The sequence below is a fragment of the Triturus cristatus genome, chromosome 1_2 (genome assembly GCF_964204655.1).
Source record: "Triturus cristatus chromosome 1_2, aTriCri1.1, whole genome shotgun sequence".
Taxonomy (NCBI): domain Eukaryota; kingdom Metazoa; phylum Chordata; class Amphibia; order Caudata; family Salamandridae; genus Triturus; species Triturus cristatus.
This window is the reverse complement of record NC_140580.1, coordinates 787309320-787325903: the sequence shown is the minus strand read 5'-3', so window position 1 is coordinate 787325903 and position 16584 is coordinate 787309320. Positions and strand designations below refer to the sequence as shown.

Sequence of the window (16584 nt, the reverse complement as noted above, 5' to 3'; positions counted from 1 at the left end):
TAATTGATTAAATATTGTAATGCACCCAAATGTACTCATGATCGACTTGCTAAATATATGTGAGGTCTTAAGATCAGATGTCACTCCCTGTGAGGCCATGGGTTTGGATTCGACTTCCTGTGATGTCACATGTCATGTCACTTACTGTGATGCAACATGCGATGTCACGCAGGGTGATGCCACATGCGATGTCATGCAGGGTGACGTTACGTTTGGTGACGTCAAACCCATTCTGCCTAACTTGGTGAGTCCCCCCACTTCTTTTTTTAGGACTTGAGGCCTGGTTGTGTGAAATAACATTGAATAAAGAGGATGCTATTCATATTCAAAAGTAAATAACTAATTGGCCACCATGAACACATAAAAAACTCTTAACTTCAAAGAGAGACTAAAGAACATTTGTAAGATAAAAAGGCATGCTTAACCAGTAAAAATAAAGAACCAGAACTGCTAAAATGCTTAGAAAAAGTAGTTGACACTTCAGTTCCCATTTACACAGGCCTCTCGTAAAAGCGCAAATAAAACATTTGTGTTTCTGTGAACAGACAACTCGAAAAGCGCAGGCACGACCTCTTGGGACTGTCCCATCTCTGGGATGCTTCCCTCAACACTCCTTCCCATCCAATGGCCTCCTCCCTCCACTACACCCCTATACCAGACTTGAATTCCACAGAAACCTTCCCCCTCGCCAGGTTAACCTCCCTGCTATCCAATCCATCTTTCCAACTTCCCGATTTCCCAGCTACCACAGTTACTTTTCCACCTTATGCTCTCCCTTTTTATCCTCCCCTCCCTTCCTTCCTCTCCCCTCTTTTTTATGTATCCTGGGCAAACCCCTTTCATTTCTCTCCACCCCCCCAACACTTCAGAACTGCTGCTTAACAACCTCCTCCCCCTTTTTCCCCTAACCTAGCTGAACTTTACGCTTTCTATAACCATCAGCCAGGGCTACCACCCTTTTCATGCTTTCCTGTCCCCATTCACTCACTGCACCGAGCCTACGCACCTTCTCCATCTCTCCCTCTTCTCTCCCCCCAACTTTCTGCCTTCCTATGACCCACTTCTATCCCCTCCCCCCTGTCCTCTCACTACAGACCTCACCATTCTCTTCCTCAGCCAGAAGTCAATACTCCTACTTTAATCAATGTATGTCCAGATAATTCTCCTCCTCAGCTGCTCCAACAATTACCTCCAACCAACATCTCTTGACGAGTCTCTCTCAATTCTATATTCCTGTATCCACCCCCTCTCCAGGCTCTCCCTCTCAAGCTGAACCCACCCCCCTATTACCATCGTACAACCTAACATTCCAGCTCTGCTCTCCCTAGAAAATAAACTAGGACTTCTCACCTCTTCTATTTCCCAGCTTGAAACTACCATCTCCCACCTAAGTACCAAAATGTCCACTCTCCCCAACTCTCTACTTCCCTTTGCGAGCACTCACTTCCCAAAACTCCAGAGGAGTACCCTGCTCCCTCGCCCGAAAAAAGCATCATACAATCTGTCACCAACTGACATTTCCAACCTGTTGGCTAGCTACAATTCATCCAACTCCAACCCCCACACCTTCTCCTCTCCAGCTAATGCTAATCATTGCACTATTCCAACCATCTCCCTCTACCGTACCAAACATCAACCACCTACAATTCAATCCTTCAATCCACCTTTTCTCAGGAACATAATCCCTATTACCCCTAAAAGCCCTGACCCCCCTTCACCAAAACAGTCATCTCTGAAGTTTGTTGTCTGCTTCACAACTGTAGATCCGCGAACAAACACAAGCTGGAAATCTCAGACATCATTAATCTCTCCAGCCAGGATATACTTTTCCTCACTGAGACCTGGCTCAACGACCCTTCTCATTCTTCTTTCGATCTTCTGCTCCCCACTGACTATTCCATTCTCAGGAATGATAGAGAAGATAAAGTCAGGGGAGGTGTTGCAGCTATCTTCAGGAACTCCCTTTATCTCAAAGCTTTTCCCAGAAGGTCTTTCCGCTCCTTCAAATGCTTTTCTCTGGAGCTTCCGATACAGCAAACCTCCCTTGTCGTGTTCCATTCCATCTATCACCCGCCTGGTGACAGCTCCGCTTTCACAGAGGAATTCACCGACTTTACGAGCGACCAATACTCACAAAGCGACAATCAGATTTTTATTGGAGATTTTAATCTTCACTGGGTAATCTTGAAGATTCAGCAGCCGACAGGCTTGCAGCATTCTCTTAGGAAATAATCTTTTTCAACATAACACAAAACCATCTCACTCTAAGCGCTCCATCCTTGACCTTGTTATCTCCAAAGCAGATATGCTAACTGCTGATGATCCTATACCAGTAGACTGGTCTGATCCCTTCCTTATCCCCTTCTCTCTGCATCTATCTCATTCTGTTACTATTGGCCAACCTAAAAGAGCAACTACTTTTTTCCACAACACCAAAAGCATCAAACTTGACATTTTGTGCAACACTGCTATGAGCTCACTTCCAATCTTAGACCCCTACTCTGATGTTAACGACCTGACCACACAATGTCTCACCAGTCTATCAGCTACAATTGATAATGTTGCTCCACTACAAAGTAAAAAAAAAACACCCACTCCTCCTACTCCGTGGTTTGATAAAGCCCTCTACGAAGAAAGAAAAAACTTGAGGAACCTTGAGAAACTATGGAGACATTCTCCTTCCATAACCAATCTATCCAATCTCCGCCTTGCTAGATCTCATAATCACAAACACATCTTCCATGAAAAAGCGATGCACTTCAGAACCCTCCTCAATTCCGCCAAAAACAGACCTAAAAAGTTATTTACCTTATCAAAAGCACCAACATCTCTCCCTCTCCCACCATATTTGATGACCCCCCCCCCCCCAAGATGGCAGCAGAATTTGCAGTTTTATTTGATGTATAAGTAAAGTAACTTGTGGATCAGGTTACCCATTCAACCCCCCCTGAGGACCGCAAATCCTTAATTCTGTGGCAGAAGTTTGATACCATTACCGAAAAGGCACTCCTTGAAAGCATTCTAGAAACTAAACCCTCTACCCATTTCCTTGACCCCATCCCCAGTGACATTGCCATCGACTTTTACACCCACACACCCTCCTACTGGACCAGTCTGATAAACCTCTTCCTCAACCATGGCTCCCTTCTCGCTGCCCTTAAAACAGGACAGGTTACTCCACTTCTTAAGAAACCCTCTGCTGATGCGAAAGATCTCAACAACTTCCGCCCTATCACCAACCTCCCTTTTCTTGCTAAAATTACAGAAAGTTGTGTGGCGAAGCAACTTTCCCAACACATCAAGGTCAACTTCCTCCTTGACGAATTCCAATCTGGTTTTACCCAAGGCTGCAGTACCGAAACAGCCCTACTTCAAGTGCTCGATGATGCCCAGCAAGTAATTGACTCTGGTGAATCTTGTCTCCTGATCCTTCTGGACCTATCTGCAGCCTTTGACACTGTTAATCACAACACTCATCTGAAAACTTTAAATTTAAGAATGGGTTTTGAAGGCACAGTGCTCAAATGGTTTGAATCATTCTTCTCAGGCAGATCCAAGATGATCAAAATAGCAAACTATTTCTCCACCTCAATGGCTGTTGGACAAGGTGTCCCTCAAGGCTCGATCCTCGCACCCACACTGTTCAACCTTTACATTGAACCGCTGGGTAATCTCCTAAAAAACCTGGGATCCATTATCACCTATATGCGGATGATACCCAAATCTACCTATAGGTAGCGTCAAATCATGAAATTTTAATTCTCAACTCCATCCACCACTGGCTGTCAACTCATCAACTAATTTTGAACCCATCCAAAACAGAATTCCTTCTCCTCTCGACCTCACTATCTCCTCCTCCTATCCAATCTTGGATGAACAATCTGAACATTCTCAACAACAAACCTATCACTGTTGACAGTGCCAAATCTCTAGGCGTCATCCTAGACAAAAGGCTCAACTTACAGTCCCATATCGATTCCATCGCCAAGAATGCACGCTACCAACTGCGCCTTCTCTGGGGAGTTTGGTGCTTCTTTCCTGAACAAGACCTAAAAACCTTGGTCCAATCTTTGGTACTTTCCAGATTGGACTACTGCAACTCTCTTCTTGCTGGCATCCCCAAATCCCACCTTTCCCCTCTAAAATCCATCCTCCATTCAGCAGCTCGCCTCGTGTATGGGGCTAAAACAAACAATCACATCACACCCTTACTGTTCGCTCTTCACTGGCTTCCTATCGAAGTAAGGTCAATTTACAAGACTCCCTGTATCACCCACAAAGTCTTGCACACCTCCACCCCATGCTATCTGGCTAATAAACTCGAAATCTCTGGAGGCTCTAGAACTTCACACAATGCAGAAAAGTTACTGCTCGAACCTCCTACCTCCAAAAGGGAAAGATTTATGGCTCAATCCTTCTCTGGCAATGCGAATTAACCTGATCTTAAAACTCTCCTCCTCCAAAGGCATTTCCTGGAATAATTCAACCCATTTTTTGACCCTTACGGTTATCTAGCACTCACATCAGGTCAACTTTATAATTATGTATTTTACTACTGCTTTTAACCTAACACTGACACCTTTTATTTTTTTACAGTATAAATATGCTCAGCAGTAGTGGCCTGTGGAGGGAGTTCGGTGGGGCAGTGAGGCGGGGCGGGGGAGGGGAAATGTAAACACCGGAATATGGATGAACGGAGGTAAGTACACATTTAAATAAATAAAACGAATTTCGTTGCGCACGCTGCATCGAATTTTGCGATGCAGCGCGCGCAAAGGAATTCGTTTTATTTTTTTAAATATGTACTTACCTCCGTTCATCCATATTCCGGTGTTTACATTTTCCCTCCCTGCACCTCCCCCGCCCCGCCTCACTGCCCACCGAACTCCCTCCACGGGCCGCTACTGGTGCTCAGTCTTTCTTGTGTACCTTTGTAACTCTATATATGTAAGTTGTTAGCGTGCTTAGTGGTTCTTGTGTACCTCATGTAACTTACCTGGTTCTTTTGTAAAGCGCTCTGACACCTTTGGGTAAAGTTTGCGCTATATAAAACTGCATTGAATAAAAGAAATACAATAAAATCTCTACTCTTAGCCGTGGGACCTGTGTGCCAAGACACCCAGGCCAAACGAGCGCACGTGACGATGAGGAGACGGAAAACGGACAGTGGCACTTACAGGGTGTTCCAGAGGTGCTCAAAGGTCGTCCCTTCGTCGGCTGAAGATGACTGGGACATCTTTACGAGGGGTGAATCCGACAGGGGGTAGATGACTCTGCGAGCAATGAAGATGAAAATGCGTTAGGATGGCGGACATAGGGCAATGCAAACAACAGCCTATCTATCAACAGATGCCTACTATGCAGAAGCCAGTTATGCTATATCATGTTATGTTATGTTATGTTATGTTATGCTATATCATGTTATGTTATGTTATTTTATGTGAAGATGTTGTAGGGTGGCACTCAAATCACCCTCCTGGCGGTTGCCTTTATTTTACTCAGACTCCTTAAGTGCATACCTTTTATCTTGTGCAATATTTTTTTATGTGTTTTGTTAAAAGTTATCATTACGATTGTTAGTTTTTGTGTAATATCACATGTTAATTATATGATATGGAACCGGGCTGGTACTCCGGGTTTCACCTTCTTGACCCATAACCCGAACTTATTGTTATTTACAGCCCCGACTACACTACGTCATGCAAACCCATCGTCGCAGGGGACACAGAAGCAGTACTCCCGTTGGCTGCCTTGTCAGAGAGGAATAAATGGGCTCGATATCTGAACTATCTGCTGGCACGTTTGAGCAGCTTCGATGCCCCCTAGTGGGCAGTGGAAAAAGCTCACGCTGCTCTAGAGGAATTCAGGCTTCAAGGTTTGTCTCAAACCAGCAACGTCCGGGGATTTCACATTGATTCACGCCCTTAAATTCTCTCAGGTGCACAGAGGTGTCACCTAAATGGCACTAGAGTGCGCGCAGTGCAACAAAATAGGCATTCAATCGGTGCAACAATTGGTATGACTTCCTGCAGAAAGCACAGCCTCAAACAAAGGGAAGGGATGGAATGACTACCTGGATTTTAGTCAGCCCGGCACTGCTGATGCCGCACTGGAGTGATGTAGTGCCTGGCCTGTTACACTTTCAGAGGAAGTCTGACATATAGGCAGGGCCACAGTAATTATGCGAATGTGCAGCCGTTGCAATTTTAGCAAAATTATAGATTTGCCGCACTTGCCACATAATCCATCATCTGCCCCATAATCTGCAGATTTTAACCCCCAAAAATATTTTCTACCTCAAAAGGTTAAAAAGTTACTACAAGTGTGACAAGACTTTACAGCGCTGTGGAAGGCCCTTTGCAAAGGTGGACTGGTCACCTTTCTATTCCTTAATTACTATTTTTGGATGTTAAACTGGTACTAATAAGGTGCAATCAATGTCCACAGAGTGCTACGAAGTTTAAAAATGATGAAATAATGATATTATACTATTACAAAATGTGCCGCATTATGTCGCATAATTTTGCCTTTTCTTGCCGCTCAATTTACTCAACCCCGTTGCATAATTTAGCCCTCGCCTGCCGCATAATTCCAGTGGCCCTACATATAGGCAAACCAGAACAAGCATTTGCAATGCAATAGGTCTCGCAGTTACGCGAGTTTAAGCTGTTGGCATTGTAAATGACAATGCCTTTTATTTATGTTTTAATAAGCAAAACAAAAAAGGCATTGTCGTTTAGAATGCCAATAGCTCAAACTCGCGTAATTGCGAGACCTATTGCATTGCAAATGTTTATAGGTCTCCATTTAAAGGATGCATTCCAGAACTGATAGCCTAATAGTACCTCCAAAAGAAAATACCTATTTGTCATTTATAATGAGTCATAAAGAGCAAGTTGACAGTATAAATGAGCAGCGCCTCTCTTAACTGGCTGAAAAGCTATTTATTCCTTCCACTTCCCCCTGATTGGCCAGGCGAGTAAGAGTTTGGTTTCAGTTTTACTCAACACCCTCATGTTTATTGGCTTACACTTGTAAATTACACACAGGTTTGAACTGGGCAGCATGTGTCAAGCGTTTGTGTGTTGAATTGAAATGTGTGCGCAGATGTTGTTTGCGAGGAGTGTGCTTGAGCGTCCCTAGATTAGAGCTCCTAGAAGAGTCAGCACAGAGCTGTGGTTGTGATGTGCAAAGCCAGATACATAAACAAACACATCCAGGCAAAATATGACAAGTGCAGTCAGCACTGTAACTGCTGTTTGTTTAAGGTGAGGCGGGATCTCTTACTTACTGAAACACGCTTTTAATGACTGAAAGTGAGAAACATTGGGGAAATCTTTGTATTATTATAAAAACGAACACAAATACGACCCCGACTCAAGTCGAAGATGTGCACAGATGACAACAGTCGCCACAACAATGCCAGTATTCGCTGCGTCATAGCGTTTTTTTAAACTTTAAGCCAATAGATTTTGCGGGGTCAACAGAAGTTATTGGGTGCACCGGAGTGCATCAGATGATGGTGAACTCCAGTAAGAGGGTTCTCTCGGTGTAAATTGTAAAGTTGTGGCGACTGTTGTCATCTGTGCACATCTTCGACTTGAGTCGGGGTCGTATTTGTGTTCGTTTTTATAATAATACAAAGATTTCCCCAATGTTTCTCACTTACCAAACCCAGAAAACTGTATTTATTCAGTCGCCGAGTCTGTCGATGGGACCATTGCTGCTGCTGCACACATAACAAGCTGTCGCCATTGTGAGGGAAGTGGGATAAGGGAGGGGGTGGCAAATGGTGAGCTAATTTCGCGGCCGCTTTGATGTTCTCATCAAAGCGGCCGCGAAATGAGCTTTTGTAAACGGGGGATTTGAAAGTGCAAACTAGTGCTTTCAGGCTGCCAAATGGTGCGCGTGCCCGGCGCACATGCACTGTATTTGGAGGCCTGAAAAGCACTAGTTTGCACTTCCAGATCCCCCTTTTACAAAAGCTCTCGCGAGAGCAGCGCTAAAGCGCTGTCTCAGACGAGACCTAAAAACATCCTTAGGGTGCTGGTTCTCGGCTACCGGGCAGGCTGGGAAGGAGTCAGTCGTATTCCAGGCAAACCGTTATGCTACCGACTAGTGAGTCTTTCAGAAGATCCACCGTACTCCCTTTTCGAACTACATTATGTGCATACATACCAAATGGAAAAGTGGTTAAAGATCAATAAAGCACTGAAGGAAAAGTGTCCGATTCCCAAAACCATTTGTACGTTTAAATGCTCCATTTACGAGAGCGAGGTATTCACGAAAGTTGACTCTGCAACTTTGCATTAATTTTCTGTGGTGCAGTATTAGGCCACGAAGGAGAACTACAACTAGAGCGTTTACGCTTTTTCATTTTAGGAGTGAGAACTAAATAGCTGCTAATAGCATATGTAAAGGCATCACTAAAAGTCACAGAATCTAAAACGGCGGAAGTGACATCGGTTAAATGATTAAACAAAACTAAAATGTAGAAACATATTGCTAAAGTACACCCAAGGATTAAATATTCACTGAATGGATAGTATATGCAGCTGTTTATATTAGATGACATTTATTGTGCACGAGTAAATCCCATTCCAACAGCAGGGAGTGGGCGACCAGAGTGAGGCTGCCCCGGAAAGTTTAGGAACATTAACAAACTCTTTTTTGTAGGTATATATAAACCTTTCTGCGACCCATTCCCTTACTGGAAATAACCAGAAATGTACCGATGATATGGGTAAGGGTATACTATTTTGCAGTCTGGAAGGAGAAGCCGGACACCCCCAAAAATGGTCGAGATGTAAGGGAAGGAAGAGATTATTTTTGCCACTGAGAAAACATGCCATTTCACAAATGTGATGTATTTTCCCATGCAGCTATGTAAAAATACACTCATGGATGTACCTCCTTAAAGTCGCAATTGCTACTTTAAATTTTCCAGACGTACACCTTGAATCCTGCGACTGTTTCGAGTTTCCAGTCATACTTCAGGAAACGTTTGTGAATTTCCGCAGGTCCTAAATCTGCACTCAGTGAAACAGGAAGGTGCAGACTTATGACAGGATTTAGTGAATCAGGAGACAAAAGTTCAAGAGGAACACTAAGGGTAGCGCAGCATAGCACCTTGCTGCACTGCCCTATGTCAAAGTAAAAGGGCAGGAATGGACTGTATGTAAGCAATACAGAGCATTCCTGTCCTTTCTGCCTGCGCTGGCACCGTTTCGGCAGCATAGCGCCAGCGCAGGTTGCAAGGGTGCCTCTGTTGCAGGCAGGATTGTTTTTGTTCAGGAAGGGGTACCTTCCTGCACAAAAACAATTCTACGAGACATTTTCTTTTTTCTATGACATGGAAAGAGGAAAAACGAGGAGAAATAAATCTTATTGTTGCGGCTCACCTCGGGAGGCCTAAGGATTTGGTGCTTTCCCAGGTTTACATGACTTTGTAAAGCTGGGTCACCATAAAATTCCACGGGTCTTGCATGAGAAAACCCACCTAAACACCCATGGAACGCATCCCGGGCACACAGTAAGCCGAATCACCGATTTGCACTGCATTGCCTTACTCATGATTTATTAAGCTACCCAAAGCCATGCAGGGTGGCTTTTAGTGGCTTTATAAATCGGATTGAGAGCATGTACTACTTTAGGTGGTGCAAAAGGGATGCCAGGCTCTCATAAATAAACCCCTAAGTGTATCATTATTTTCCCATTTTTCACACTGCCAGTTACCAGATTCCTGCCATCAGTCCCTCTTTTATCATCTGTGCCCCTATTTAAATGCGTTGTGGACCACTGCTTTTCAGCATTGCAGTGCTCGGAAGTTGACCTCAATCACAGAAAACACAAACAGAGGATTAGGAAAATAAAAAAAACTTGTGGTAATTTTATGATAAAGAAGGAGCATTTTCAGAGACGTACAGAGCTATTTCATGACTGTTTTCACAAATGTACAGTCCCAACGTGCAGCAAGTGAGCCCTTTCGACAATTTTCATTGATCACACTTATCAGGATTTATGGTTGTTTTTTGTCTCACCTGCACCGTGTGATCATTTATATATATAGCACTATCTCTTTTGTGGACCTTTCATATACATTATATGAAGACATGTAATGTCTCTCAATGTTTCCTTTGCATATATGTTTATAAAAACAGCTCAATGCAGATACCGTTGTTAGAAGATTTGTATATAATAGGAATACCCTCTGTAACAGATATATCTAACTTGATTCAGATATTGTGATAATTGATACTTGGTTGGACGGTATTGCTTTTCTCTGATATTGCCCTATTCTTCTTTGGGTTGCTCCAGTGATTACTTTATATATTTTCTTTTGCATTCAGTACTCCATGGAAGTGCATCTGTTTCTTTGCTCTCCCTCCTCCTGCTTGTTCCTGTTCACTGCACGATCTCTCTTTTTATTCTCTTTACCCACTTCTTGATGTTCCTAATCCCACTACACGTTTCGTTCTCCTTTCTATATTTAAAAAAACAAATTGTTTAGGAGGGGCCTGCAGATGCAAAAAAGTACCAAGAGGGGACTTCCTTTTTTTTGCATTGCTACACACTTTGTTTTCCCCTTTTCTAGCTTTTAATTTAATATTCTAATACGTCTGACTGCCATTTTTGAATGGTAAATTACGAATGGGCACATTCTGATACAAAGCATGTGAGCGCATGACCACGATACAGGCACACATAATAACAACCATCTTGGGAAGGTTTTTATGGAAAATGGAAAACACATGTCAAGCTTCCCTGCCATGCATCCACATGAATGAGCATGTGTCATGATGCATCGGTTCACATGCAAATGCCATTGAAAAAAGCATTGTCAAAGCCAAAAGTTTAGCCTTTTAGAGTCAAAAATTGATAAGGATTGTATAATATCTGTGTATGTGTGTGTGAGATACTGTATTAATATCGATAATGTGGACCTACAACAATATTGCAGCATAGGCAATATAAACATATGTTTGTATTATCAGTGCTTGATCTACTTGCTTAGATTTACTGTGCAATGTAGTGGCTAGGTCAATGTATTTGAGGCAATATTTTTATCATGTGATATAACGCATGCATTATAGTTGAGCTTTATCCTGTGCTGTACCCGGTGGGACTAAAAGAGGGTAGGTCAGTAGGGGCTCGCATAGGGCGTGCTGCGGGGTGGGGGAGGGGCAGGGTGGGGGTAGCAAACACAGACATACCACGGAATGGAGGAACGTAATAATGACTTTCCTCCATTCCGTTGTATGTCCGTGTTTGCTACCTTTGTTCCTCACAGCTACATGGCTTGCTTCTACTTACAACTGAGACATAGGTTGGCAAAGGGATTCCAAACCAGCAGCACAGTCAAGCAAAACACCAATTGGCAACCAAAACCACTCCAGTATACAAGCATAAATCGCCACATCGCCAAATGCGATGCAGCACACGCAACAAAATTCGTTTTATTATTTGTTTGTGTACTTACCTCTGTGCAGCCGTATTCCGCAGTTTACTACCCCCCACCCTGCCCCTTCCCCGCCCCACATCCGCAGCCGGCAGCACTCCCACCACGGGCCGCTATTGCTCTCAGTGTCCTATTACACATATTTGCTTGTCTCCTCCCACATTGTTGTTTGCTTGCCCTGTCCCACCCATCCCATCCTGCATTGTACCTTGCTTGTCCCCTTCATTCCACCACCCTCCCATGTTGTTGCCTTTTTGCCCCGTCCCTCTCGCCCATTCCTCCATTGTTGTGTGCTTGCCCTGTCTCTCACCCCTTTCCACATTGTTGCTTGCCTGCTCCATCAATCTCACCCCTCCAACGTTGTTGCTTTCATGCCAATCCCTGCTGCCCTCTCCCATGTTATTGCTTGCCCAACCCCTCTCCCACGTTGTTGATTACTTCCCCAGCTCCCTCTTGTAATATTGTTGCATGCCCAACCCCTTCCCATGTTGTTGTTGCTTGCCATGTCTCTCCCACCCCTCCCGCATTGTTTTTGGTTGCGCAATCCCTCACGCCCCTCACCCACCCAGCCTGCCCTCATTTTTTGAAAATGTAACTCATTTTGCCATCAGGCTAACCTACACCACCCACCTCTAAATATTTAACACGTTATGAACCAACTGCGCACAACTAAATGCCAGCAAAACAACAACTGCAGTTGTTCAATGGCATTCCCAGATCTGCAGGAAATGGTGCCCAAATACAGAATGTGCTTTGATGCCATAATAATAGTTATCACCATACAAATGGCAATAACATAATATAACATAACACAGATCAAATTTTGGACTTTCGCCCACTCGTTTAGTAAACAGCAAAGGTGGTGTTGTTCCACTGAGATGTTTTTTAAATTATTATTAATGCTGCCCTTACTGTCTTGGGTCACACATAGACTTGAGACAGCCTCCAGGCTTAATATACTGAGGTTGCACTAATTGTCTGAAAGCAGGGCTTTAAGTGGGCTGGGTCCATTTGACTCTTACACTCAGCAGTAACTAAAAACTGACATTGAAACGTGTCCCTACTGGGCCCTATGTTCATGACTATAGTTTTAGCTGAAAAACAGTGATGGATTTCTGAACAGTGAATGCAAAAACAGTTACGATAATCCATGTCAGTGATGTAATTCCTATTTATATTGTTTGCTTTTTCCACGATGTTGTGTTTCTGTAATTTTTTTATGCAGAATAATACTCAAGTATAGTGTGTACTATTAACTGCGTCACCTCTAGGTTCCTTGTGAGTTCAGGTTGTCGGTGGGTGTTTATCACGGGCCACCTTTGCGAGCTCTGGGGTTGAGGCTGACGGCAGTGTGAGTTGAATGGCTGTCAATGAGTCATAAAGGTGTTCAGAAAATATGTTTATCCAATCCTTGGCCGGCCTGCAGATCACACAGAGCAATGATCTTGTGTGTTGATTGCAGTTAAGAGCCTCTCCAAAAAGTGTGTAAAGTAGGTACACAGTTGTCAAAATATTGATAGGATGCAAGAAAAACAAAATGCGGTGCATACAGGTGAGTGGGTGCATTATGTGTGTTGTGGTGGTAAAGTGAAGGATATTAAGGGAAGTTCATGCAGGAAACGTTGAAAAGAGCACAATGAAGAGGAAAAAGATGAGGTGTGAGATATGCAGATGGAGGATTTCAGAAATGTGTGGGAAGAAAAAGGGCATAACAGAGAGAATGCAGTGAAGAGTGGTGTGTATGAGATGAACAGGAGGGACTGAGGCACTCTGAAGATTACAGACCTTATAATATTTAACTCAGTCTCCTATTTTCAGAATTGAAACATTTTCAAATCGAATCACTCAAAATAAATATTTTACCTAACACTGCTAACAAACATTTGAATACCAAATAAGTTTGCCTTCTTTTAGGTACATGTCCATTACTGTGTGAAAGGCCTTGTGCAATAACAGAAAAGCAGTAAATTATGGGTCTGACTGGTTTTATGCTATAGGAAGTGCAGGATTTTAATGTAATGTGTTTTAAACCACACGCTTGATTATATAGGTACACACCTCTTGGAAGAATTCCTAGTTATGTTATTAGTTCACACCCCTTTGACAGACCCCAATACGTTTTTCATCCAACATAAAACCTTGCTGACAGAAGCAACCCCCACAGTCACACAAGTGAGTGTAACAGTGGACTAGTGACGCGCCTGCTTCATTTGTATCAAGTCCCTGCAGCACATGGTGCGGCATCACACACGTGCCTCGGGACATCACACGTGGCTCCTCGGTGATTACTGCAGAGCGCAGGACTCATTACACCCGAATGTTGCCACTTCCTCCCCTTTCATTGTCTCGTGCGTTCCTGTCAGGCTTTAGTGAGGCCTCTATGGTCTCGGCGCGTGAAAGAAAGAATTAGCAGTTACGGTTCTCTGTATAAGGAAGTGCCAAGGTGGGCAAGCCCAGGCCTGTCCGTTGCTGCGGGTCAGGTAGGGGTGCCAACGTCGTGCTCCAGCCAATTCCACACCGGAAGTAGAGCTCCTAGCGGTTTTCTGAACGCCGGATCTCTGACAGGCCTTCTCCTGGAGTGCGGCACGCGTCAGCACGCGCCCGAGGGTTTATCTCTCCACCCCCCCCCCCTATACCCCCCCCCCCCCCCCACGCGAGGCCTCCAGGCCAATTAAAATTAACCATCGCGAGAACAGGGATAGCTCTGACCAGATTTGCGAGCACATCAATAGGGCTGTCCAGATTAACGAGCTCAACCACCACTGAAGGTGGGATGTATGTGATGAGGGCGGACTTTCTGAAAAACGCACTAAACGTTCCTTGGGTTATGCTAGCACATAAGAAATGCGATCAGAGGAGGTTGGTTCAAACCAAGCTCAATTGAGAATTTAGTGTGTAATGCACATGCATGGATGAATTTGCTACTCTTCTCTCACACTCTTCCATGTACAAGCATGAGTGAGCACATTATCAGTTTATATGATTCAGAGAACACCTCAGACCCTTATGAAAGACACGAACCTCTCCCATCATAGGGCACAATGCATTCACACACACACACAACCACACCTCCATGCTCTGGCCTGCAACAATAACGAATGATGATGATGAATGCTAAAAGGCCACACAAGTGGCACATTGTTCCCAACATCATAAAAATCTCAGATGATATAATCTCACAAGGACAGACTCAGCCATTTATGCTTCTAAGGTCGATAAAATGAGTAGCATTTGAGTTGAGCAAAGATAATACCTGTCGTGTAAACTCATCAAATAAACAATACTTCTTGTAGTTTATGGTTGTTTATAAATGCTTAAAGCACTTTTGTGTGTTTAAGAGACATTATGTTTTTACTTGGGAGAAAGTTAAAACAACACTCTCTACTTCTGCTTCTGTAACAAAAATAGAAGATTGAAAAGAAAACGTTTGGGCAATAATGTGATAGAGGTCAAACGTGGAATCCTCGTTGTGCCAGGGTAAGACTAGTATTTTCCCTCGTCTTAATTTTGGCTCTGCCCCATGTTTATGCCACCCTTGTAAATATGGGGCAGCGTAAAAATCATTGGCTGTTGCGGTGGAACACCCACCAAAACACCCTTTGCCCACCCCTTTCACACTAATTATACAGTGAAAGAGTGCCTTATTCACAAGGCGGCGTTAAGTGGCTTAATGCCACCTTGTGAATAAGGTGAAGCCCCTATCCCAACCACAACATCGAGAAAAGTGACATTGTGGTCCCAAAAGGGGCTTGGAAATATGGCCCTATGTTTTATGGAACTCTCTGTTGCATGGGCCACTCTGTTCTTCCCGTTTTTCCTCATCTTTTCCTACCTCTGTTTATCATTTGACAGAAATTCATGGCCTTACTTCATCTCATATTTATGAAGACAATGTAACGACGACCCAGTTTCTGTGGATAATCGTGGCCCATACATCAGAAGTTCTTGTGCATGGTTGACAATGACACATTATACTCTGTTCCAGCGAATGGCAGTGGAGTGAATTCAAGGCCAGCGTCTAAAGTGAGGGGAAAAGACGCACAGTAACTCACCCAACAGTGGCCATTGATGGGAGTCTACGGTTAAGAGTCGGAGCTTGATGCGGTGATGCGAGGAGGGAAAAAAATTAATTTAATTGGATTTTCAGATTTTGTCTATATGCTCTGCTCATTTCTACTGTTTGCTCATGTGAAGTTGTCTTTTTGAATTTTCAGGTTCAGAATGATCAATTTAGCATTATGTTTTACTGTCCTCTTTATCAGCACGGTCTCCCTTGCATAACATCCCTCCATCTCTCTCTCTCTGCATGCCACCCTTCCCCAAGCTAAGTTTAACGCAGACATACTTTGTTTTTTATCATTGCATTTTGTTGCCTGCAGTCCTGCATTTATGAAAGATAAAACTCAATTACAGGTACCAGAACGCAAAGGGAAATTCAATACTGGATGTAGTCTCAGCGCCCCTTCCCTGTACACGCACAAGACATCTACAGTGCTCCCAACAATACCTATTGCGATCTTTATCGAGTACTGGTACCGTGGTATCCTCCAGAGGTCCCAAAACGCACCCCAATCCCTCCACACCGTATGTATTTACGAAACAGCATTCAGATATCTATAGAGCTATCAAGCTGCACTGGTTTGCAATGCATCCTGGAATCACAGCCCTGAGACAATGTACCAGGCTCCCTCCTTGCAGCTGTTCCTGCTATGTGTCAGCACCGAGTGAATCTGCAGATCTCTCATTAAACACCTCTTCTGTGTACAGTATGGGCTTGAAGTCTCTGTAGTGAGGCTCGCACAATACTCCTACAAATGCCTTTGGCACAGCCCCTTCCAATACTGCCTCTAACTCTATAGATCTCAGGACTTAACATACCTGCTGAAGACATCTCATCAACCTGCAGTTTCGAAGATACAGATCTCAAAGGAGCCAACTCAGCTTTTCAATCTACTGAGGTCGATAACATGTTATCATGGAGTGTAGTACTGCTATTAACTATGTGAAAATTGTTCATTTTCATTTACTCTTCAAATGATATTTGCATACCCCAAAGTTTGTATAACTCACTGTTTAGAATGTTTTGAATATGGAAAATATGTGCCAAACAAAATGTATCCAAGCAT

General features: G+C 43.7%; 1 protein-coding gene across 2 annotated transcripts in view; it reads right to left on the bottom strand.

Moving 5' to 3' along the window:
- The window catches only part of TP73 (tumor protein p73), a 527553-nt gene that overhangs the window by 281328 nt on the left and 229641 nt on the right, over positions 1 to 16584 (bottom strand). For both annotated transcript variants that reach the window (XM_085608849.1, XM_085608848.1), the window contains exon 2: positions 5178 to 5273. In XM_085608849.1, the coding sequence (XP_085464975.1) occupies positions 5178 to 5273 (96 nt within the window). The remainder of the gene's footprint in view (positions 1 to 5177; positions 5274 to 16584) is intronic.